This window comes from Cherax quadricarinatus, chromosome 19 (genome assembly GCF_038502225.1).
Source record: "Cherax quadricarinatus isolate ZL_2023a chromosome 19, ASM3850222v1, whole genome shotgun sequence".
NCBI lineage: Eukaryota > Metazoa > Arthropoda > Malacostraca > Decapoda > Parastacidae > Cherax > Cherax quadricarinatus.
The window spans coordinates 41975968-42000967 of NC_091310.1; the positions used below are offsets into that span (position 1 = coordinate 41975968).

Sequence of the window (25000 nt, forward strand, 5' to 3'; positions counted from 1 at the left end):
TTTTTTTTTCGTGCTGCACTTGCTAAATCCTCTCCTCCATGAAGAGCTAGGCCTGTGCTGCATATTTCTGGCTCGGCATACACCTGGCAACCCAGGGGAGCGCTTTGCTCATCATGCAAGATTTCTTGTGTTATTTGGTGTTCACTTGCTCTTCTGGAATGTAGATTCGATGTCTGTGGTCGGGAGGGGGGTGGGGGGTTGGCGTCTGTGACTGCTTTAACAGTACTTGAGATATGTCTTGTAGGCAGTGGTTGGACTCTGTGCCGAGCGTTGGTGATGACTTTGGCTAATTCTTTGGCGCATAATTTTTCTCATACTTCAAAGATAAAGATATTTGCCGACTAGTCAAAGATCGATTGTGGTGATGACTTATGATGATTGCTGATGTGGACTCGTATTGTCCACAGTTGCCAGTTGTGTGTTCGCTGCAGAGTTCCGTGCAGTTCTCGCTGCTGTATTCCTGATAGCTAGCTTAGTTGGAAGAAATTGTGAAAGATGCAACATTGGTTATTATGCGATAATTTGTGAATGTTTCATCCGATCGGCTTCATATTATAAGCATTGCCGAACTGTTGGAACTATTGGCATGTACAGATGCCTCCTGCTCAATTTTATAGAGACCATTCACAACTTTGGTTTATGAAATAACTTGAGAGAGCCTCTTTTAATCGGCTTTATACTTTCAGCAGTGATGCAGCTAAGAAAGTTGGGATTATTATTGGAGTGTTTAGGTAACAATTTATCTAAACATTTTGTTCCATGAAATAACTTACATGCCGCCTGAATAGGTGATGCATCTTATGAAATAGAAGCTATATTTGGATTTAGGCTGTGTAGGTAGAAAATTGCCAATTTATTAAAACAGTTAAACCTTGAATTTTTGGCGTCTGTTGGTTTCAGACTTTTACCATATTAGTGGTTCTTTTTTTCTTAAAGGAAGTTTTGAAAAAATTTGGATTGATAGGCTTCAAACTTGGATCTTAGAAAAATATTTTAATTGATTTTTGGCTGCGTAAGCGCCGATTTGCCAAATTTATTGAAATTGGGAAAATGAAAATCTTGATTTTCATATAAGTTGTGAACGGCTCATCCGATCCGCTTAAGAGCAAAATATCTAGGGATGATCTTTTGCTGAATTAGAAACTTGTGCTGCACTCAGTATTAGTCTCTATTAGTTAGTTTTGTTTTAGTTTAAAGGTGTAATATATGGCATTAATAGGACTTGTATCTAATTTTAAGTTCCTGTAATACCGTGTGTTGGGAACTTTAAAAATGAAACTGTAAATTTTAAGGACAATATAGGCTAAGTTTTGCCGGAAATGCTATGCATCGTATGGGTCTTCAAATTATTGTATGTTTCAGACTAATTTTGAAATAAAGATTTGTATTTAAATATTTGTACATTAGTTATGCCTTTCTCGGATCGCGTAGCAACCGCAAATTACCATTTCTTTGAACTTTTGTTTTCCCTGTCCTCTTCCGTCTTGTGAAAAATGACATGTCATATTTCAGTAAATTTGGTTTTATGGATCACAATTACATCTGAGTGCGTTTTCTTTAACCATTTTATTGGGAAAGAGCAATAAACTAGTCAGGGTCATAGAGCGTTTTTCATAGTTTACCTGGAGAGGGTTTCGGGGATCAGCTACCCCGCGGCCCGGTCCGAGACCAGGCCTCGTGGTGGATCAGGGTTTGATCAACCAGGCTGTTACTACTGGCTGCACGTAAAACGACGTACGAACCACGGCCCGGCTGATCAGGTACTGACTTTAGACCAGACCGCGGGGGCGTTGATCCCCAGAATGCCCTCCAGGTAGGTACCTGTCCTGTGTCTTCTTGAAGACAGCCAGGGGTCTATTGGTAATCCTCTTTATGTATGCTGGGAAGCAGTTGAACAATCTTGGGCCCCTGACACTTATTGTGTTGTCTCTTATTGTACTTGTGACGCCCCTGGTTTTCATTGGGGGGAATGTTGCATCTTCTGCCGAGTCTTTTGCTTTCATAGGGAGTGATTTTCGTGTGCAAGTTTGGTACTAATCCCTATAGGATTTTCCAAGTATATATTATCATGTATCTTTCTCGCCTGCGTTCCAGGGAATACAAATCGAGGGATTTTAACCGTTCCCAGTAATTTTGCTTTATCATTCTCCAGGTCAACATTTTCGCCTGCCTTGAAGGGGGCAAATAGTGTACAGCAGTATTCCAGCCTAGAGAGAACAAGCGATCTGAAGAGAATCATCATAGGCTTGGCATCCCTAGTTTTGAAGGTTCTCATTATCCATTCTATAATTTTTCTAGCAGATGTCAGATTGTTAATATTTGTTTACATAATCAGCATTTTAAATTTCTTAGATACTCATTTCATTCTGGCTTTGGATTACTTATATACTGTTTGGTGTTACCCATGTGTACAGGAGGGATGGAGTGGTAATAGATTGCAATAAATAACAAAAAGGCACAATACCGTGACTGGAACAATACACAAATAACCCGCACATAAAAGAAGCTTAAGAAGCATAAGACACATGTGTCTTAATTAATTAATTAAGACACATGTGCGGCGTCTGGCTGTCTTTGTTGTGGACGTTTCGCCATCCAGCCAGCCACTGGATGGCGAAACGTCTACGATGGGGATGCCCGGGTGTTGTGCATGTGTCTTAATTTCATCCTGTCGGTATTATATACAATTCTTGTACTACTACTACTACCACCTCTTCCTGCCTATATATAGCCGTCCTGCTCCACCTCTGTTAGTGTGACTTTGTCAATGGTCCAAGTCGGACCGAAACGTCGTCGTAAGCTTCTCTCTTTTATGTGCGGGTTATTTGTGTATAGATTGCAATGCTTTGCAGTTCTATATTCATTGGGTTTACACAGCGCTAAAGTTTTTGACGACCGAGGATATATCTTAAATGTTAAAAAAATATGTTAGGCTCGTTGTTCATGGACTGCGCTTAGAAAACAAAATATAAATTTACTTCTCCATCAACATTATTTAAAGGGTTATACAGCACCTAGGAATTGGGAGACATTACTATAATGCAGTGATCAAAAGAGGGGTAACTTTAGTTCCACAGTTCAATAAGAAGAGGACTCATGGCCGCAGGAGTAATATATACTAATAACTATCAAAGAGCTTGGGAACAACCATAGGATCAGAAGGGTGTTGTTTATTTAAGGTCGGCAGCTCCTTCGGCAGGCTCAGCCTCCAAGAGAGCAAACAATATTGTCTCCCTGCATGGCACGTGTGCACGCACAGACCCACTGGAGTTCTGCGACACAGTAACAGAAGGCGAAAGAAGGATGAGTGGACGCAATATTCTTTGATAGAGGAATGAACAAGAGTGGGAGAAAAGCTAGACCACTAGGCATGAATAATAGGGGAGAGACAGCAGTGAGTCAAGGAATACCCGAACAGGAAGTAAACAGAGCGATTGTCAGAATAAACAAGGGTATACCTGGAGAGGGTTTTTTTGGGGGGGGGGTCAACACCCCCGCGGCTCGGTCTGAGACCAGGCCTCGTGGTGGATCAGGGTCTGATCAACCAAGCTGTTATTGCTGGCCGCACGCAAACGACGTACGAACCACAGCCCGGCTGGTCAGGTACTGACTTTAGGTACCTATCCAGTGCCTTCTTGAAGACAGCCAGGAGTTCATTGGTAATCTCCCTTATATATGCTGGGAAGCAGTCGAACAGTCTTGGGCCCCTGACACTTGTGTTGTCTCATTGTACTCGTGGCGCCCCTGCTTTTCATTGGGGAAATGTTGCACCTCCTGCCGAGTCTTTTGCTTTCATAGGGAGTGAGTTTCGTGGGGTGACAAGTAGGCTTCCACAAGTATCAGTACTGGGGCATGTACTGTTTCTGGTGTACGTGAATGACATGTCGGAGGAGATAATCTGCATCTCTGTCCACAAGTGAAAAAAAAAAAAGTAAAATGAAAACAGGAAAGGACAGGAAAAGCTATAAATGAGCGTGGACAAGTTGCAGGGTTGGCATGACAAGTGGATATTGAAATTATGCTCTACATATTGTCTAAGGCACATAATACATAACCTCTACAGCAAATGTGCATCTGGCTTTCAGGAATCTCAGCAATCATTCGCGACACTGTGTATGACATATCTCCTCAAGGGAGGCTTCCTGATTTCGGTGGACTCTTGATCCAAGGAATTAGGACTGTAATCATCTTGGATTGCGCATAATTCCCTCATATTCCCCAGATGGTGTGTGACCCCCCTGAATATAAATAAGTAATCCATAGAATAGAAGGGGGGAAGAAAGGCTGGAGGTGCATTGAGGCATCTGTGGAAACAAAGAACTTTATCCGTAGAGGCAGACAAGGGGAATGTACCAGAGTATAGTGGTACCAACACTGTTATATATGAACCATACCACAGGCGGGGTTAGAACCCGTTTTGAGACTCTGATCGCGGGTTCTAACCCCGCCCGTGGTATGGTTTGTTTGCAATCGTGTCATTACGATTTCGTGAGTACTGTTATATATGGGTGTGAAGCATGGGTTTTAAATATAGTGAGGAGGAAGCTGGAGACAGGGGAGATGTTTGAGGGCGATTTGTGATCTGAATATATGCAGAGAATTCAGAGAGTGGACATTTATTGTGGGGTTACAAAAACTATAATTCAGAGGGTTGAGGAGGGGTTGCTGAGATTAGTTATACACCTAGAGGTGATAGAGCAAAATAGAATGACTAGGAGGGTATATAAATCTGGGTTGAGGGGAAAGAGTAGAGGTCGTCCCAGGAGGTAAAGGTTTTGAGGGCTGAGTTTGAATATCCAGTAGGCTTGTGTTAACGCATTAGATCGAAATGGAGGCAAGTAGTTTTAATGACCTTACCTGCTGTTGGAATGTGAGCAGGATAACATTTCTGCAAAGATTCAGGGTAACCGGTGAGCGGATTTGAGACCTAGATGTGCCAAGTACAGTACATGCGCTCTAAATTATTATTATAATCAAGGGGGAAGCGCTAAACCCAGAGGATTATATAGCGCCTGAGGGGGGGGGATGTGGAAGGCATTCAGGCTTAATTCGGGGAACTGGAGCACAGATCCAATTCCCTAAATCAAGAGCCCCTCACCAACATGCGCTCTAAACAATGATGGTGAATGTGTATCTTCTGTTTTCGGTCACATTAGCTCGGTGGGAGACGGCCACTGTGTTAATAATAATAATAATAATAATGTATAGGACATACGTTGGCCCCATCTTGGAGTATGCAGCACATGTATGAAACCCACACCTGATCAAACATGCCAGGAAACGGGAAAAATGCCGTTTTAAAACGAGACCATTTCCATTGGGAAGGGTATGAGGATACTAAAGGAGCTAAATCTGTTTGACACTAGAGAACAGAACAAAAGATGTGATTATTACTATAATCATAACTAAGCGCTAAACCCACAAGGGTCATACGGCGCTGACAAAAGACGTGATAACTTACAAAGTGTCGAAAAAAAAATTGATAAGGTGGACACAAATAGGTTGTTAGAAAAACGAGAAATAGGTGCATTAGATGTTTAAAAGTATTTTTTAAGTCTCAGCGAAGTAGTTGAGGCAGGATCCATGCATAGCTTTGAAGAAAAAAAAACATTATCATAACAATGGTTATAAATGACCATAATTTTTAAAGGGGTGGACCGGTAAGCCAGCGGAAGGCCTCGGTCAGATGACCAAAAGCTCCAAAGGCGGGTCATCATCTGACTAAGACCCGCGTCAGGAAACATTTGTCCTGTTTCCTGACGAACCTTACCTAACCTAACCTGCATAGCTTTGAGTAGGTATGATAGACCTCATGAATATAATTAATATGCATATATATATAAATATATATATATATATATATATATATATATATATATATATATATATATATATATATATAATCACAATGTCAATTCTAATGCAAAACTTGCTGTGAGACTTCCCGATAGCTGCAGAAGAACTCACAGGCATGACAAAAACCTCTGATATCTCCCGCGTCCTAGTTTGGTAAAACAAATGTGCATACAAACCTAAAATCTGGGACTACCAGGCTGACGTTTCTAAAAGTCCCTCATCTTAGTGTAATCTTGACAGCAATAGGCAATGTCAAACAAAACCTTTTTTATCCAATTCTTTTCCTGTTCTTCCAGCCTTTCTTCAACTCCCATATTATTATTATTATAATCAAAAAGAAGCGCTAAGCCACAAGGGCTATAATACAGCATTCAACTCCCATATATAATTAATAGCATATATTGTCCTATTATGTTTTTATTATAATTTAAGTAGCAAATTATTATTATGGAGGAGCGCTAAACATTAAGTAGCAAATGCCACTCATTCTGCTAAACTTGCTGCTGTCACCACCTCATTATTAAAACTAAGCGCTAAACCCACCAGGGTCATACAACACTGCCCGTCTCTATTAAATCGCTCCATCAAATTGAAGATCATTAAACCAGTTTAAATATGTAATTCATTTGTAACTGATTATTTGTACCCTTTCTTGTTGTACTAATGATTGTAGTTAAGTGCACACGAAATCTTACATAATAGTCTGTCTAGTTCTTTAGCAGCATGTAAGCCTTATTAGTTGCCCGAAATGCATTGCATGGTACCTGGAGTTTACCTGGAGAGAGTTCCGGGGGTCAACGCCCCCGCGGCCCGGTCTGTGACCAGGCCTCCTGGTGGATCAGAGCCTGATCAACCAGGCTGTTGCTGCTGGCTGCACGCAAACCAACGTACGAGCCACAGCCCGGCTGGTCAGGAACTGACTTTAGGTGCTTGTCCATTGCCAGCTTGAAGACTGCCAGGGGTCTGTTGTTAATCCCCCTTATGTATGCTGGGAGGCAATTGAACAGTCTCGGGCCCCTGACACTTATTGTATGGTCTCTTAACGTGATAGTGACACCCCTGCTTTTCATTGGGGGGGATGTTGCATTGTCTGCCAAGTCTTTTGCTTTCGTAGGTAGGTATTAAGTGTTGCAGGATCAACGCAGTATTGTGTGATGACTCACCATCACTCTTGTTCATTCATTAACCGCTCCTGACCAGCCAGGTTGTACGTCAGTTTGCATGCGGCCAGCAGTAACAGCCTGGTTGGTCATACCCTGATCCACCACGAGGCCTGGTCTCAGGGGTCAATGCCGCAGGGGCATTGACCCCTGAAACCCTCTCCAGGTATACATTCTATAATAGGAAATAATTCATGCATTTCGTTTAAAAATATTTTGTCTATCCTGACCGAATGTAGCACATGTTCAAAATAACCGTCAAGGAAAATGTCTTGATGAACGGCTCTTGATCACAGAAATTGGAGATCTCTCTTTCCTTGGATCAAGCCTGATTGCCCCTCATTTCCTAGGTGCTGTACGATCCCTATGGATTTTGCTTTTTCCAAATAATATACTATTAGAATCGAGTTAAACATTAAACCGATATGGCCCCTCAAGGAAGGTTCCTTGATGTTGGTGAGGGGCTCTTGATTTAGGGAATTGGATCTGTGCTCCAGTTCCCCGAATTAAGCCTGAATGCCTTCCACATCCCCCCCCCCAGGCGCTGTATAATCCTCCGGGTTTAGCGCTTCCCCCTTGATTATAATAATAATAAACCAATATGGGTTATACAGCACATGGGGAGAATAGTAGGCAATCAGGGTATATCCAAGGAAGGTTCACTTTCTTAGATTAAAACAATTGTCATTAGGTATAGCATTGTATATAATTTATTTATTTTGCAGTGTGGAGAGTTTTATATCGTGTATTTCTTTAATATGCCAGTCACTTATTATTGAGGGAGATTATGGAAAGTTAACTGTTATGTTGTTATTGCAGTGCAACCGGAGCTCAGAGTGTGAGTTTGTGCCGCGGCTGGAGAAAACTTACTACGACACACTGCAGAGTCGCCGCTTTAGCGGTCGCTACCTGGCCATCTCCACCAGTGGCCGCATCAAACGTGCACGTCGGGTCCAGGGCCACCTGGGCAAGGAGAACTTTTTTCTTTACCGATTGACGCAGATACAGGAGGCGCGCCGTATTATCGAAAGGTACCAGAAGCGACTTTTGGGGCAGCTGCCACAACGCTGCGATGGCTACAATGAGTACAACATGACAACAGCAGGTAGTGATAGCGAGAGAGGGCGTGGTGGTGTGGCAACCCTAGCACCTACAGTAGGGCCTACGGCATACTCTACACCTACCACTACCACAACCACACCTACCACTACTTCCCAGCCCTTCAGAAGACCATGTCGCATTATCAAGGGTAAAAAACGGTGTGAAACGTGTACAATTGTTAAAGGAAAAAAGAAGTGCAGAAAAAGGCAAAAAAGGTGTAAGAATAAAAAATGTCGTGAAAGGAGAAAACAAAGGAAAGACAGGCAAAGACAGAAACAGAGGCAAGAACGAGGCAGCCGGGAAGTAAACACGACTGTTACAGTAAGCATACAAGCGCCGCCTCACACACGTAAAGTTACTGGGACTGGGAAGACCCGGCCTAGGCAACATCGCAAGCCAGCCCGACCAAGGCAACAACCAAGGTACACTGCTATCACGGTGACACCTCAGGTCAGGCGCCCCCGCAAGCACCACCTTCCAACACAAAAACCCACACACACACGTGACACCCCTAGGGTATCAAGTGGACCCCCGTGGCCCACGCCCAGGACAACACAACGCACAGAGTGGCCCTTTCCCCCAGCGCCCTCACCCGCCCGCCCGTACAGTGTCCGCCACGCCCATGACACGAGACGGCGGCGGCCACGGGGGCACCTCATTCCTCCCACCTCAACTGATGTTTAGTGTATATACTTCAGCCATACCATTTTTCATGTATATAATCGTACATAATATCTGTAAATACATAGAATTTCGACGTAAACACAAGGTCCAAAGGAAGGGGACTTAATTTATTTGATTTTTATTTATTGTTCAATGTTAAATTGTTTACCCCGGAATCAAAGGTCGACCACAATGTATGCGCTTGTCAATCTTAGTCATGTGTGAGGAAGGAGGGAGTGGGAGGAGGTGCTCAAGTGCTGGTTGTCCCACCACCCGAGGGAATGGTGCTACCTGATCCTACCGTGTGCCATACGCTCGCCATAGTGCAACTACTACTAGAAATTTGGAAACAAGTCAACATATCAGTGTACTGGGTCAGTTATGTGACTGTCGTATAAACTAAAATGTTGGTTTTGAAGAAATAGTGTGCCATATTAGAAACTGTGTTAGGATTGGCAACGTGTGGGAGACACAACTGATCATCAGGTGTTCCACTGAGGACATTACTGATGTTCCAGAACTATGAGAACAGAAATATAAATATTATGAATGTCTCGTGAAATCGTAATGACACAATTGCAAACAAACCATACCACGGGCGGGGTTAGAACCCGCAATCGGAGAGTCTCAAAACTCCAGATCGTCACATTAGCCACTGGGCCAGCTAGCCAGAATAAGATTCATCCAACTAGGTATATTTATACATCATAGGAAGGTTAGCATAGGCACCACTGTGACCACAAATGCAAGAGTTTACAGACGAATCTCCAGCTAGCGTGGCCGTGACGAACCCTCAAAGCCATCAACATGACTCACAGAATCGTAATGACATGATTGCAAACATACCATACCACGGGCAGGGATAGAACCCGCAATCAGAGAGTCTCAAAACTCCAGATCGTCACATTAGCCACTGGGCCAGCTAGCCACAATAAGATTCATCCAACTAGGTATATTTATACACCATAAGAAGGTTAGCAAAGGCACCTCTGTGACCACAAATGTAAGAGTTTACAGACGAATCTCCAGCTAGTGTTTGTGGTCACAGTGGTGCCTATGCTAACCTTCTTATGGTCTATAAATTTACCTAGTTGGATGAATCTTATTGTGGCTAGCTGACCCAGTGTGCTAACTCGACGTTCTGGAGTTTTGAGACTCTCTGATTGCGGGTTCTAACCCCGCCCGTGGTATGGTTTGTTTGCAATCGTGTCATTATGATTTCGTGAGTCATGTTGACAGCTTTGAGGGAACTTGAGCTAGAGTTTGTCACGGCCACGCTAGCTGGAGATTTGTCGGTAAAAACTTGCATTTGTGGTCACAGTGGTGCCTATGCTAACCTTCCTATAGTGTACATTATTATTATTATAATCAAAAAGAAGCGCTAAGCCACAAGGGCTCCCTATAGTGCACAAATATACCTAGTTGGAGTAATCTTATTGTGGCTAGCTGGCCCAGTGGCTAACGTGACAGTCTGGAGTTTTGAGACTCTCTGATCGCGGGTTCTAACCCCGCCTATGGTATGGTTTATTATGAATGTCTATTACAGGATAACTACATTTCCATTTGTAATGGAGATTATTTAGTCAACGTGTTAAGAAGTATTGGTCATCAATCGGTGCTGCAGGTTGTTCCTCCCCAGATTACAAATTGTTAGAGCTTCAAAGTACCTCACACAAGGCACACATGGACTTCCCCAAATTAAGATTGTGAGGTGATGCCTAGCACCACTGAAGCATGTTATACCCTCTGTGGCCCTGACTACAGCTATCATGCTTGTATTAATTGTGGTCTGTTAAGTAAAACAGGAGAAACAAACTGCAGCTCCGGCAAGACCAAGCCTCCTTGTATCTTTTGTTGCTCACAGCACTCCCTGCAGGGTTGTAGTCCTGCTACTCTTGTTCAGGGTTGTGTGGTCTGGAGGCTATTTTGCTCACTTGGCATTTGTACCATGCCTGATGAGGGCGCTCAAACCAGGTCCATGGTGCCCCGGACCTGCCTCACCCGGGAACCAAAAGTGTGGTTAGCAGTAAAAGGTGGTGATGTATTGGTCAACAGAACAGTGATAAGACAGTTCCAGCAGTTTTGAGTTACAGGAATCTACAGCAAGTGTGGCCCATTGTGTCTTATGTAATGGGCCAGCACCAGGCACTAACCAAACCATCCTCGCCACCACTTTCACTGCCACACAGGTGCTGGTGTCGTCACTCTTGGGCACAGCCAAGCCGATACAGAGGCTTGCTGGTGCCTGTATCCACCTAGGCTGACCCTTCTCCAGTCTAGTCACAAATGTCTTCCAAGGGTCAGCCTGGACCAGCCAGAACGTCAGCTGATTTCCTGCTCCATTTGTTCCTGTACTGTATAACCCATTACATTCTGAATATATAGTACTCTCAGTAATATCTTTGTCAATGAAGCCCAGATTCAGACTAGTGACCAGTTAAGGCACTTGCAAATCTTTTGATTACATAAGCTGCAACATTAACTAAATTTAAGCAGGACATTTTTGTAGGCCAATAGGACATACACACTGCAAGTCAAAGCTAGTACATAAAATCTGTGAGCATGGAACTTGCTTTCTGTAATAACTGGTGACACTTGTATTATTATTATAATCAAAAAGAAGCGCTAAGCCACAAGGGCTATACAGCGGTGACACTTGTAAACATTAGTGAAGCTGCTCTTGAATTTCACTATGAACCTGTCTTCCCCCTTCTCCTTATAACTCACATCAGACACCACAATGTAGAATACATTTTTTTTGTACCACAGTGCCAAATTTAAAAGTGCAAACCTCACTTTACATTGTTTTATCACAAAGCATCCATAATATGTGGGAGTAACATTTTAATTTTTACTCTCAAAAACATGCTGATGACTTATAAAGCAACTTGCATAATTTTTTTTTTTCAAACCTACAACTCAACAGTTCAATTCAATTATGCCTAGTCTAAACCTTGTTCCTGACGAGTCTAATGCTGCCTCTCTACCAAGTCAAAACTGGTTTTTACATTCTCTCGTGTAGATATTATCTCTAGTCTATTAGGGCTCCTTACATAAAGTATAGGAAGCTTTACAGCCACCACCAATCCAAAACTTGCCTAACATGTATCATAGCGAATGAATGAATGAATGTGTGTGTTTTGCACTGGAACCATCACTAACAGGAGGGGCAAGGCATAGGATTGAGGTATGTCACAGCCTTGGTGACTGAAATATCATACGTTTCATTCTTCTATGTGCAGGTTATTTGTGCATTGTCACATACTGTACCATTAAACACTGTCACTGCTTAATTCTAATACATTCAGCATGCATTTATTACAGGCTAGTTCCTCATTATAGTCATGTAGAAAGATGTTAGCGACTAAAGTTGTACTGAAAAATTTATTAATGTAGTTATTTTTTGTTGAAATATACTGTGCAGAGATCTCACAAATTGAATCTGATGGCTTAAATTATTTTTTAGCACTTTTTTATTTTCTTCTCCCAACCCATCATCTTTATTTTGGTAGTGCCTGTGTATCAAAGTTTACATGAACATTGTTTCTCATATATGAGACAGGTTCCTCAGCTGGAGAGAAGTGTCAAAATTTGTAAAAAAATTATATATAAAAATTATGTACAAAACTATTTTACTTGGTGGTAGAAGCAGCAACATCACCCAGGCCAAGTGATATGCGAGTCTGAGTGAATTAAAAATAATTACATTATTACACATGAAACTATATGCAAATATGCACAAAATTACTAAAATGAGATCCAAGAGGTGATAGTGTGTTCTACAACCATGAAAAAACAAGCAAAATTAAATAATATACTGAAGGCAGGATACTTAGCATAGCTCTGTTCCTATAACAACAAATAGGTAATTGCAGCAACATTATTCCTTTTTGATCCCCACCATCTTAACATGCATACATGAACATGTACAATACCCTTATAAAAACACTGAACAATACAGTATATAAGTTTTGGGTGCATTAACAGCTGATCAGTTGACGTTCTCCCAATGGATTATACAAGACTTGTTTCTGTGCATGTAGATATGTCAATGATATTGGTAAATAAAAGGTATTTTTTATCATAATAGCCACTGTTCTTTACCTGGTAACATAAAGAAAGGTACCTAAAAGTTTTCTTCCTATAACAAATATAATCTTGCCCTTGTGAGTATTACCAATGGCTCACTTCCAGGCAAATCAATGACATCTGACTTATCACCCATGAAGAATAGTACTTTGATATACGTATCTTTAACATTTTGTGATGTTAAACATGTAGTGATTCACATTGGTCTGGCATGGTTATGTACTTTTAACTCCTAAACACTGGCAATTTTTGACTAATTTTTATCACCTGTTCATTTCAGCAAGTCATGTTAACTAAGCAAACTGTCGATTTCATCTTTATGCATACAGGCAAATTTCTTTGCATATGTGTGTTGCATTGTTGTGCAATGCTGTTGATGTGCTGGTTTATGTTAGGTTCTTTAATGAAGGCCAATATTCTATAAGTACATTTATGTGCAAATTATGATAATATATAAATTTCTTTCCTGTAAGATGGCAGCAGTGGCTACAACTAACCCACCAGGTAGACTGTCTATAGGAAAGACTGCCAATTTTGGCCATGTTCAAATAGCAATGACAGCATTGCTTATCAGTTGTCTGCTAAGAGGACCACTACAGGTTATGCAGTACTAAGCCTACCTGAGCCACTTTTTCAAAACTTTTATGGCATGTAAACTCAGGCAAAAACCTCATACATGTCTGCCATCACAAATCTGGCATCTTGGGACCTGTAGTGTGCCGGATTATTGAGTTTGCCAGATTACAGAGTGGTTAGGTTAGAATACACTTAATAAAATTTACCAACTTGACTTGCACAAGAAAGTTCATTGAACATCGGCAAAAATCAAACATTTCCGCTATTTTGAGATCAAGGTACTTTTCATCGTGAAACCAATCAAAATCATATCTATTTCTGTAATATATCTTCCATTCTATCAAATGAGACCAAAAAAACGAGAATACAGCCATAAAAACCATGCGAAAATGTACCGCTAAGGGGCGGCTAGTGGCTGAGAAGTGAACTCCATTATTTATCGTCAGTTTTTTTAATTTTTTGCTGTATGTTAAGAAGCATCTTTCCATCATACATTGCCCAAGTTTCAGTAAGATAGCCCAACAAACAACTGAGAAAAAAAAATATTTACCAAAAATCATATATGGCAAGCCCAAGCCAGGTACTAGAAATAAGTCATTTTGTCTGACTTTTTTTGGTTATCCTAGGTTCTCTACATATATGCTGCTTTGTATGATAATCTATGTAGAGAAAATAGCTTTTCTGTTTGAGTTTTATGGTGCATTACGAGTGTATATCACAGTTAGTCCTGTGCTATACTCCGTTTTCTCTAATATAAGCCCCCAAGACAGGGATAGGAGGATGGTACTTGTATCCCATATTCTCTTCATACCTCCATCAAACTGCTTGGTATTATGCCAAATGTTATTCATTCTGGAGTACATATTTAAAATATTTCTGTTATTTATATTGTTTATTATGTCATATTAGATCAATTGTGACAGGAAAATAAGCCGTAGTGTTGATGTTAGAGTAATAATAAAGCATATTCCCTGCATCACATGACTGAGCTCATGGCAATCGACAGTGGCTTCAAAGCCACCTTATCTTTTATGGACAGTGTACTGTGTATGTGCTTTACACAAAGAGAATCACTTCTTTTATTCGTTGGAACCATGGCTAGGGCTAGAAGTGAGCAGGTTATAATAATGGAAAAAAAGAAATTGGAATGACTTAGGCAGCAAGTAGCACCACCAAACAGTACCAGCATATTGGTGTGGCGACCCTGGAAATTTGGAATTATGCTAGTCGAAATAAGTGCCGAATAACTGATGAAACCGAATGTCTGACTGCCGGATTTGTGATGGCAGACCTGTACTAATATATTTCTTTATATAATTATGAATAGTATTTTGTTAGAAACATGCTATGAAAGGTCTTGCTGTAATATATAAATCATACCCTTCATCAATAGATTGTGTGCATACTCTCCTACCATTCACAGACATGAAAATACTTCCTAAATAATCAGCAGGTGCAGTAAATCTAGACTAAGTTTTGAGAATCTATGTCATCAAGAAAAGAGCTAAACCAGCCTGACGCCACTCGTAGTGAGGAGAGGGACAAGGTAAGTCAATACTACCAACTAACTGCTCTCGGTCAGAGGCAGCATAGACAGGAACAGATAGCAGCTCTTCATGGTACATTCTAGTTCCCAAATCCTGAAAAGATATTAATTTATTTAATAAATGCTGTATTATGTACAATTTGGAGAGAGAGGAAAAAAAAAAAAGAAAAAGAGAGGAGAATGAATGAATGAATCATCCTAAGTCTGTATGCCAAAAACAGTAAATATAATAATAATGGATAAAGTACAGTAATTGTAACTAAAGCATGTATTGTACCTGTATATTAATTCGATAAGAATTGTATTAACAATCCACTGGAAGTGAGGGACAGCAATGGTGCCCCTGCATTAGGAATTTTGTAAAACAGTGCATTCTTGCCCCATGCCCAGTGTGTTTCCAGTTATACCTACAAAATTAATCTCCATTTTGTCATATTCAACAACATATATGGCAAGACCTAGCACTTTCTCAAGAATTTAATTAATAACATAACAAGGACTCGCTTTAAAACATAATAATAATTTTATTTCTTTGTAAAGGTTACAATGTGTAATTACAATTTTGATTTGCTAAGTACAAAGATAGCCACTATCATGCTGAGGCATTTCGGGCAAACTAATCCTAATACATAGTAACTAATTAAAACTAGATAAGAGAATAGTACATAGTAATTATACTTAAAACTAAACATGGAATAGTGGTTAGCTGTTTTACAATCTTATTTGGAGTTAATAAATCTTATGTATACTTAGTGCAAAATCTAATTTACAAGGAATGGTGCAGGTGATAATATTTTATGGAATGGCAGAATTAAAAGCCAGGTGGTCACATGATAAAACTAGTCAGTAGATGTTTGGTTCAAGCACGTCTTCAAAGGGACTGGTAACACCTCATCATAAGTTGTGGCAAGGTGTCTAAGTAGCTGAAAGGATGAATGTGGCCTAGTATGGGTCAGTTCACATCCTGCAAGTCTTATTTAAAGTATCCCTCAAGGGAGGTTCCTTGATGCAGGTGAGGGGCCATCTTGATGCACAGAACTAAATCTGTTCCAATGCCTTGAATCGAACTGGAATGCTTTCCATTGCACCAGGTTCTGTATAACCTGTATGAGGTTTAGCGCTTCTCTTTGATTATCATAATGACCCGTGTGGGTTTAGCACTCCCCCATGAATATAATTTGTTTTATCACTCCAGCCATATCACACCAAGGTAACCCAACAAAGAAGAAAAAACTTTCAATGCCAATCACTGTCTTGCCAGAAGAGCACTTACACTGAAAAATTAGACACCTGTGCAACATCTGGGTATCTTTATTGTAGACATTTTGCCATCCATTGGCTTTATCAATACAAATTCAAGGACATACAGTGGAACCTTGGTTTTCATGATTAATTCGTTCCAGAAAGTCTGACGAAAACCGAATTGTACGAAAACTGAAGCAATATTTCCCATAAGAAATAATGTAAATCCAATTAATCCGTTCCAGACACCTAAATATATTAACAAAAAATACATTTTATAGAGAATAACTACAGTGGACCCTCGCATACCGTTGGCATCACGTAACGTTAAATCCGCATACCGATACATTTTATCACTAAAATTTTGCCTCGCATACCGCTAAAAAACTCGCTCAACGCTATTCGTCCAATACCCTTCTAATGTGTGGCCTGAGCCAGCTTCACATGTTCCGCCGGTGGCATTGTTTACAAGCCAGCCTCTGCGGTAACATCCAAGCATACAATCGGAACATTTCGTATTATTACAGCATTTTTGGTGATTTCATCTGCAAAATAAGTGACCATGGGCCCCAAGAAAGCCTCTAGTGCTAACCCAGTGGTAAAAAGGGTGAGAAATACTATCATACCAGTCAGCTGCTGCTGCACCACGGTCAGCTGTTGCTTGACCAGTCAGCTGTTGCTGGATCAGTCAGCTGCTGTTGCACCTCGATCAGCTGTTGCTGGACCAGTCAGTTGTTACTGGATCAGTCAGCTGCTTCTGCACCACGATCAGCTGTTGTTGGACCAGTCAGCTGTTGCTGAATCAGTCAGCTGCTGCTGCACCACGATCAGCTGTTGCTGGATCAGTCAGCTGCTGCTGCACCACGATCAGCTGTTGCTGGACCAGTCAGCTGTTGCTGGATCAGTTAGCTGCTGGTGCACCATGATCAGCTGTTGCTGGACCAGTCAGCTGTTGCTGGACCAGTCAGCTGTTGCTGGACCAGTCAGCTGTTGCTGGATCAGTCAGCTGTTGCTGGATCAGTCAGCTGTTGCTGGATCAGTCAGCTGTTGCTGGACCAGTCAGCTGTTGCTGGATCAGTCAGCTGTTGCTGGATCTGTGGAGAAATTTTCTCCAGGAGGGGATATCAGCCCCCTTCAGCCCCTTTCAGCCCTGAGGGGCCCAGCCCTCTCAGAAGGGGCAAGCGTCTTGTTTACTGCTACAGTAAGTAATTGATCACAGATGCCGTACGAGTATGCGACGTGGTCAAGTTGACCGCTGCTCCTTGCAGTGCAGTGTTGCAAAGTGTAGTTTAATAAGAGACAGTACATCTCTTACTTTAGCAGGACAATTAAGGAAAATCCTGCTCCCTCTTTATTACCATAGTAAAGATAGTGGACATTGTTGTCTATGCTTAAGACAGCAAGAATCAAACATTCTGCTTTGCTTCATCGAGGAAGTGGCAAGGAAGCAAAAGTACTAGGTCAGCATTTTTTTTGTGCTAGGGGAGTGACGGCATGGGGCGCTGTGGCGTCTTCAGATTACTTTTGACTCTACTGAGAGTGACACTGACGCCAGGATAACCAACAAAGAACAACGATCTGTGCGTTAGTGTGAACAAAGTGTCTCACAAAACACAATAAACACTTGAGAGAAGTGTGATCAGCTTCTGTGATAAGATTGTGAACAATAAAGACAAATCTTGTGGAACATAGTGTACCAGTGTGCGTTTCCTAGACAATGGAAGACGTGGACATCCAAGGACACTTCAGCTTCTATCAAGTCACCGATACCTGTCGAAGGTGTGAAGAACACCATAGCTCACGTTACAAGAGCAAGGTATGTTACGAATTTCTTGTGGTACGGGGGACTGCGCAGTTCTTGAGTCGCAAGGAGTTTGTAATCAACCTATAGTCGGCAGTAAGGTGTGGACTTTTGAGTCCAAACAAGTATGTATTTTGTCAGCCATCAGTGAATGAAATATGCTGACATAACACCCCCTAGGGGTAATTTATAATCTTACAAATTATAAATCTTTACAGCCCGTTGAAAGATGGTTTCGACAGCTTCTAGACCTCGTCTGCAGGGGCGGCTGTGTAGATGATTTGCTGTCTTTTATCAGCTAAGTGTTCACTATATTTATATTTATAAATTAAGCTTAGCTGGTAATGCCATTTCTCAACAGGATCAGTCAGCTGTTGCTGGACCAGTCAGCTGTTGCTGGACCAGTCAGCTGTTGCTGGACCAGTCAGCTGTTGCTGGACCAGTCAGCTGTTGCTGGATCAGTCAGCTGTTGCTGGATCAGTCAGCTGTTGCTGGACCAGTCAGCTGTTGCTGGACCAGTCAGCTGTTGCTGGATCAGTCAGCTGTTGCTGGATCAGTCAGCTGTTGCTGGATCAGTCAGCTGTTGCTGGATCAGTCAGCTGTTGCTGGATCAGTCAGCTGTTGCTGGATCAGTCAGCTGTTGCTGGATCAGTCAGCTGATGCTGGATCAGTCAGCTGTTGCTGGACCAGTCAGCTGTTGCTGGATCAGTCAGCTGTTGCTGGACCAGTCAGCTGTTGCTGGACCAGTCAGCTGTTGCTGGATCAGTCAGCTGTTGCTGGATCAGTCAGCTGCTGCTGCACCACGGTCATCTGCTGTTGCACCATCAGCTGTTTCTGAACATGACTCGTCCCGAACCTGTCTGTCCAGCCTGAGCGCCTGCCTTGCCGTCATTGTTTACAAGCCAGGGTGGCTGGTTACATGTATACATTCGATACATTTTGTATTATTCCATTATTTATAGTGCTTGTAACTGCTAAATAAGCCACCATGGGCCCAAAGCTTCTAGTGCCAACCCTGTGGTAAAAAGGGTGATAAATACTATCGTACCACGATCAGCTGATAAATTGGACCAGTCAGCTGCTGCTGCACCACAGCTGCACATTGGTCAGCTGTTGCTGCACCACAGCTGCTGCTGCACCATGGTCAGCTGCACCACAGCTGTTGTTGTTGCTGCACCACCATCAGCTGTATTACTCGAAGATGTGGAGAGAGTGTTGTTGGTGTGGCTTAACGTGAAGCAATTACCGAGAAACGATTAACCCCGGAGGGTTAGCCACCCAGGATAACCCAAGAAAGTCAGTGCATCATCGAGGACTCTCTAACTTATTTCCATTGGGGTCCTTATTCTTGTCTCCCAGGATGCAACCCACACCAGTCGACTAACACCCAGGTGAACAGGGAAAAACGCCTGGAACTAGTGCTCATATTGGTGAATTTAAAGCCAGCAAAGGTTGGTTTGAGAGATTTAAGAATCGTAGTGGCATACACAGTGTGATAAGGCCTGTTCTGGAAGAAAATGCCAAACAGGACCTACAGTACTCAGGAGGAAAAGGCACTCCCAGGACACAGTGTCTCATCAGTTATTGCTGCATCTTCAATAAAGGTAAGTGTCATTTATTCTTCATTTAGTAGAGTAGTACATGCACAATATATACTGTGCATGTACTACTCTACTATTGTGCATGTATCCTTCTCTTTGTGTGTAGGAAAATGTATATTTCATGTGGTAAAATTTTTTTTTCATACTTTTGGGTGTCTTGCACGGATTAATTTGATTTCCATTATTCGTTATGGGGAAAATTCATTCGCATAACGATAATTTTGCATAACAATGAGCTCTCATGAACGTATTAATATCGTTATGCGGGGGTCCACTGTATAGTTTTACATACAGAAAATAATGAGAAATAAATGTAAATGACTAATGAAATGGATAAATGAACATTTAACATCACTTTTACCTTTACTGAAGACTCTTGTTGGCATATGCAAGATGGCGAGCAGGGGAGAGGGAGGAGGAGAGGTTATTGTTTGGCAGGGAAATCCCCCTCCATAAGGACCTCGTGTATCAAGGCCCTATCTGGGGTTACTTCCCTTCTTTGTCTTTTACTGGTACTAGGACCAGCTTGAGAGTCACTGGACCCCTGTCGCACAAAAAAATCTGCCCAGAGAGGTCTGTTTCTAGCATCTCTAAGATTTGCCTAACATGGGACAAGGCATTGTCATTGAACATGTTGCAGACACGGCTTGCAACAGCTCTGTTAGGGTGATATTTCTCCACAAAACTTTGCAACTCATTCCACTTTGCTCACTCAACGAGAAACAAAGCCAGACTGAGTCAGAACACTTGGGATTCTTTGTGTGGGCCCAGGCAGTTAGGCGAATTTGGTATGGTGGACCATTGTCAACTCTATGAAAATCGAGCAGATGTACGAAAACTGGGACAAAATTTTAACGAAAAGAGTCATCGAAAACCAAATCCTACGAAAACCAGGGCATATGAAAACTGAGGTTCCACTGTAATTGGGAGACAACTATATACAAAAGATGAGGTAATCAGTCCCTCAGCCTTGGAGTTGGTGTGAAGAGCACCGTAGTTATGAAGATTCTGGAGCACAGGCAAGAAGGCTGGCGCTTATATACTGGCGACAGGTGAAAAGGGAATGGGTAGCAGACAAGGGCATAGTCACTGGTAAGTGAGATTCCCCAGTGGAAGTAGCTCATACCCAAGGCATGGGTTAGTGGTGGCGGCGGCGGCGGCGGCGGCGGCAGCGGCAGCGGCAGCAGCAGCAGCCATAAAGGTTAGGTAGATGTCCTCTAAACCAAGATTCCATGATGTTGCAGTGTCTGACAAATTGTACATGGTATACAATACTGACAAGATGAAAAATTAGGCACATGTGCAACATCTGGGTACTTTTATTGTAGATATTTTGCCATCCAGTGGAAAAAAGTTGGTATTGTATACCATTTACGTACAACTTGTCAGACATTGCAACATCATGGAATCTTGGTTCAGAGGACATCTACATAACCTTCTTCACCGCTGCTACTACTACTACCACCACCACTAACCCGTGCCTCGGGTATGATCTACTTCCACTGGAGAATCCCGCCTACCAGTGACTATGCCCTCATCTGCTACCTGTCTCTTTCCACCTGACACCAGTATATAAGCGCCAGCCTTCTTGCCTGTGCCCCAGAATCTTCATGACTACGGTGCTCTTCACACCAACTCCAAGGCTGAGGGACTGATTACCTCATCGTTTGTATATACATATAGTTCTGTCTTCCAATTATGTCCTTGAATTTGTATTGATAATGCCACCAGATGGCGAAAGGTCTACAATAAAGATATCCAGATGTTGCGCATGTGTCTAATTTTTCATCTTGTTGGTATTGTATACTATTCATGTACAGCACTTACATTACAGCTTAGATGACTCCAAAGTGTGCAATATATTCCCCACCTCCTTCAGAGTGCAGGTACTACTTCCAACTTCCAGGACCAAAGTCTGGTTAACCAGTTTCCCTGAATCCTTTCATAAATGTTACCTTGCTCACACTCCAACAGCACATCAAATCATGAAAACCACTTGCCTTCATGACTAACATGTTCATATGAGTTTATTAACAGTCCAAGCCCTAGCACTAAAAAACCTCCTTTACCCCCTCCAACCTTTCCTAGGAGGACCCCTACCCCTCCTTCCAGAACTTCACCCCAGATTTATATTCTCTCTTTGTCTTATTTTTCCCCATCCTCACTAAATGTCCAAACCACTTCAACAACCCCTCCACAGCCCTCTGAATATGTTTGGTCACGTCACACCTCCAATGAATCTCCAAACTCCGAACTCTCTGCATAATATCCACGCTACACACTGTCCTCAAATGTGGCATCTCCACTACCTCCAGCCTCCTCACTGCAACATTCAAAACCCATGCTTGACACCCATACAACAGTACTGTACCATTACTTTGATACATTTCCCTTTTTGCCTCTGTTGATAAAGTTCTTTGTCTCTATAGATGTCTCAATGCACCACCCACCTTTTTTCCTTTGTCATTTGTATGGTTCACCTCATCTCTCATAGAACCATCCACTGTCAAGTCTACTCCCAAATATGTGAACACATTCAGCTCCTCCATACTCCCTCCCTCCAACTTGATATCTAATCTCTCATTGCCTCTATGCTTCTTCCTATACTCACTGCTAATTTCCTTCTTTTACATACTCTCCCAAATTCGTTTACCAACTTTTGCAATGTCTCTTCAGAATCTCCCCAGAAAAACCTGTCATCAGCAAAAAGCAACAATGACAGCTCCCACTCATACCAGATTCACAATCTTTCAATCCTACTTTTTTCCCCAATATCCTGGTGAATCCCTGTTTAAAGCCTACTTTTACTGGAAACTAATTCTGCTCTCTTCCACGTACCCTAATCTGAGCCTTGCTATCCACAAAAGACTCTTTACTGCTTTAAGTAACCTACCACCTATTCCCAAGCATTTGAAACATCTGCCACATTGCTTCCCTATACATCCTATCATATGCATTTTCTAAACTTATAAATGCAATGAAAAGTTCCTTACCTTTATCCAAGTATTATTCACTGATGTGCTGCATTGTAAATGCTTGGTCTACACATCCCCTACCCTTCTTGAAACCTTGTTTCTCTGCAATCCCACTCTGTCTTACCCATAATTCTTTCAACAATAACTCTACCATAAACTTTACCTTGTATACTCAACAGGCTTATTCCCCTATTAGTCTTACATTCTCTTTTATCCCTTTTTCCTTAAAGAAAGTAACAATGCACAATTTCTGCCAATCCTTAGGTACCTTTACCCCTTTCAGGTATATATTGAACAAATGCACCAACTACCCCAAAACTATATGCTCATCTGCCCAGCTGTTTTACTTCCTTTCATTCCATCCATTGCCTTACACAACTCCCCCTCACTCTAAAAGGTGTTGTACACCTTCCTGACCTCATTATGATGTTCATATTACAAGAGATGTCAGAAAAAGGGATATGATAAGCTAAAAGTGATTTGAAATTTAAAGTTGCAAATGAATCCAAGACAATCCTAAAAAGGACCCTTTTCAAGTGTACAGAATAAAGATTAGGGAAAAAGTTGGGTTCACTTAAAACTAGATCTGGACAATTACTGACAATGAGGGGAAGGGGAATTGTTAAATTTTTAATTTTTAAGCTATATCCTGTTGGTCTTCACACAAGAAGACAAATTACATTCCGGCAATTAATAATTCTAGAGGCTCTGCATAAAATAAATTGTCAGATCCTAATTATTTGAGAAATGGTCATTCAACACATAGATAAACTAAGACAAAATATATCTCATGGCCTTGACAAGCTGTTTTCTAAAGTACAGTATTTCAGAAATGCAGGATGTAATATCTAGTGAGCTGCTAACTTCTTGCCTGTTTAATATATCACTGTAAAAGGGTACCATGCCAGAGGTGTGGAAGATAACAAATGTAATTCCCATCTACAAAACTGGAAATAACTCTCTACCACTGAATTACCACCCAGTAAGCCTAATCTAAACAGTAGGCAAATTATTAAAATCAATAATAGCCAATATAATTAGAAGTCAACCTGAACATAATTTGACTGAGTCATCACATTGATTCACAAGTGGTCATTCTTGACTAATAAATTTACTAGCTTTCTTCAGTAAGGCATTTGCAGCACTGGAATATACAAATTATACAATTTTAAACTAAATCTCACTGATAACTACTGTGGGAAGTAACCATGATAACTATTTCAACTTAAGTTTTTACATATTAATAGTACATATATGCATTTATAGATGAATGTAATTTGCTCACCTTTGGCATCCATGCTACTGTGCACAAAGGAGCAACAGTAATGCTGGGAGAATCATGAGAGTTATGCATTAATCGAGATCCATCAAAAGTGGCGCCCTCCATCTGGAGTCCGCACCATTTCATAGCAACCTTAGCATCAGGAATTCCACCACGTGACCAGGAGGTAACAAATTCCAGATTATCCATTGAAGTTCCATATTCCCTGAAAGTTAGATATGTTAAGTAGAATTACTCAAAAACCTCAACTTATGTTTATATCAATAAGCTTGTCAGAAAAAAATGACCTTAACAAATATCTCAAACCTTGCAGTCTGTTGACGAAGAGCATTTAAAAAAGTGGCTGGATGCAGGAGCTCAGAAAGGTCCAGTGCTTCTTTGAGAAGGCTGTTCTGATCACTTTTAGCCAGCCATTTTCCAATACCCAGTGCACGTCTTATAATGCTCCTTAAATAATCCAATGGGTCCTCTGGTCCTTCCCACATTTTCTGCCAACTGCCAGGAGTCTACAAAATACGTATTACAAAGAAGACTAAATTTTTACATTGGTTTCATTGTAACCAAGAAGCTTCAAAATATACATAAACCAAATGCATCTTTCTCTTCTGCAGTACCAATATCATTTAAACAGTTATATGGTAGGAGCTGGGCGAAGTTATTACTGTATAGCAGTTAAAAAGTCTAAGGACTGATTCTTAAAATGTCTAAGGACTAATGCTGAAAAAGAAAAAAAGTTATTTTGAATGGAATTACATTACAGTATCTCTTCATAGTATTACAAATGCAATCATATATTTACCATTACAGTTTCATTCATATATACAGTATTCAAGCTCTGAAAGCAATTTTAAACTATTCTAGGCTGCAAAAGTTCTTGAAAATTGGAACATAATGTAAAAATAGCATTGTGTGAAATAATGAATATTGGGAAAAAACAGTGTTAAGTTCCAAATATGTACCTCCAAATTTACCAAAATTTTTTTTTACTATTTTATCAGGTAAAAATTATTACAATATAACTTACTGTATATACTCAAGCATATAGGTTGAGACTCTAAAGACCAAGTTGTTGTGGCAAAAAAGTAGGGTACTGATTTATTTGTGGGTA

The 25000-nt window shown here is 41.3% G+C and overlaps 2 protein-coding genes across 5 annotated transcripts in view; one reads left to right on the top strand and one right to left on the bottom strand.

Moving 5' to 3' along the window:
• Positions 1–12867, top strand: part of LOC128688135 (protein let-756-like) — a 496439-nt gene extending 483572 nt beyond the window's left edge. For both annotated transcript variants that reach the window (XM_070086737.1, XM_070086736.1), the window contains exon 3: positions 7836–12867. In XM_070086737.1, coding sequence (XP_069942838.1) covers positions 7836–8801 — 966 coding nt within the window. In that variant the 3' untranslated portion in view covers positions 8802–12867. The remainder of the gene's footprint in view (positions 1–7835) is intronic.
• The window catches only part of btv (dynein cytoplasmic heavy chain beethoven), a 289769-nt gene continuing 276320 nt past the window's right edge, over positions 11552–25000 (bottom strand). For all 3 annotated transcript variants that reach the window (XM_070086734.1, XM_070086733.1, XM_070086735.1), the window contains 3 exons: positions 24199–24398; positions 23896–24097; positions 11552–15085 (listed from right to left, as the gene is read on the bottom strand). In XM_070086734.1, the coding sequence (XP_069942835.1) occupies positions 14930–15085; positions 23896–24097; positions 24199–24398 (558 nt within the window). In that variant the 3' untranslated portion in view covers positions 11552–14929. The remainder of the gene's footprint in view (positions 15086–23895; positions 24098–24198; positions 24399–25000) is intronic.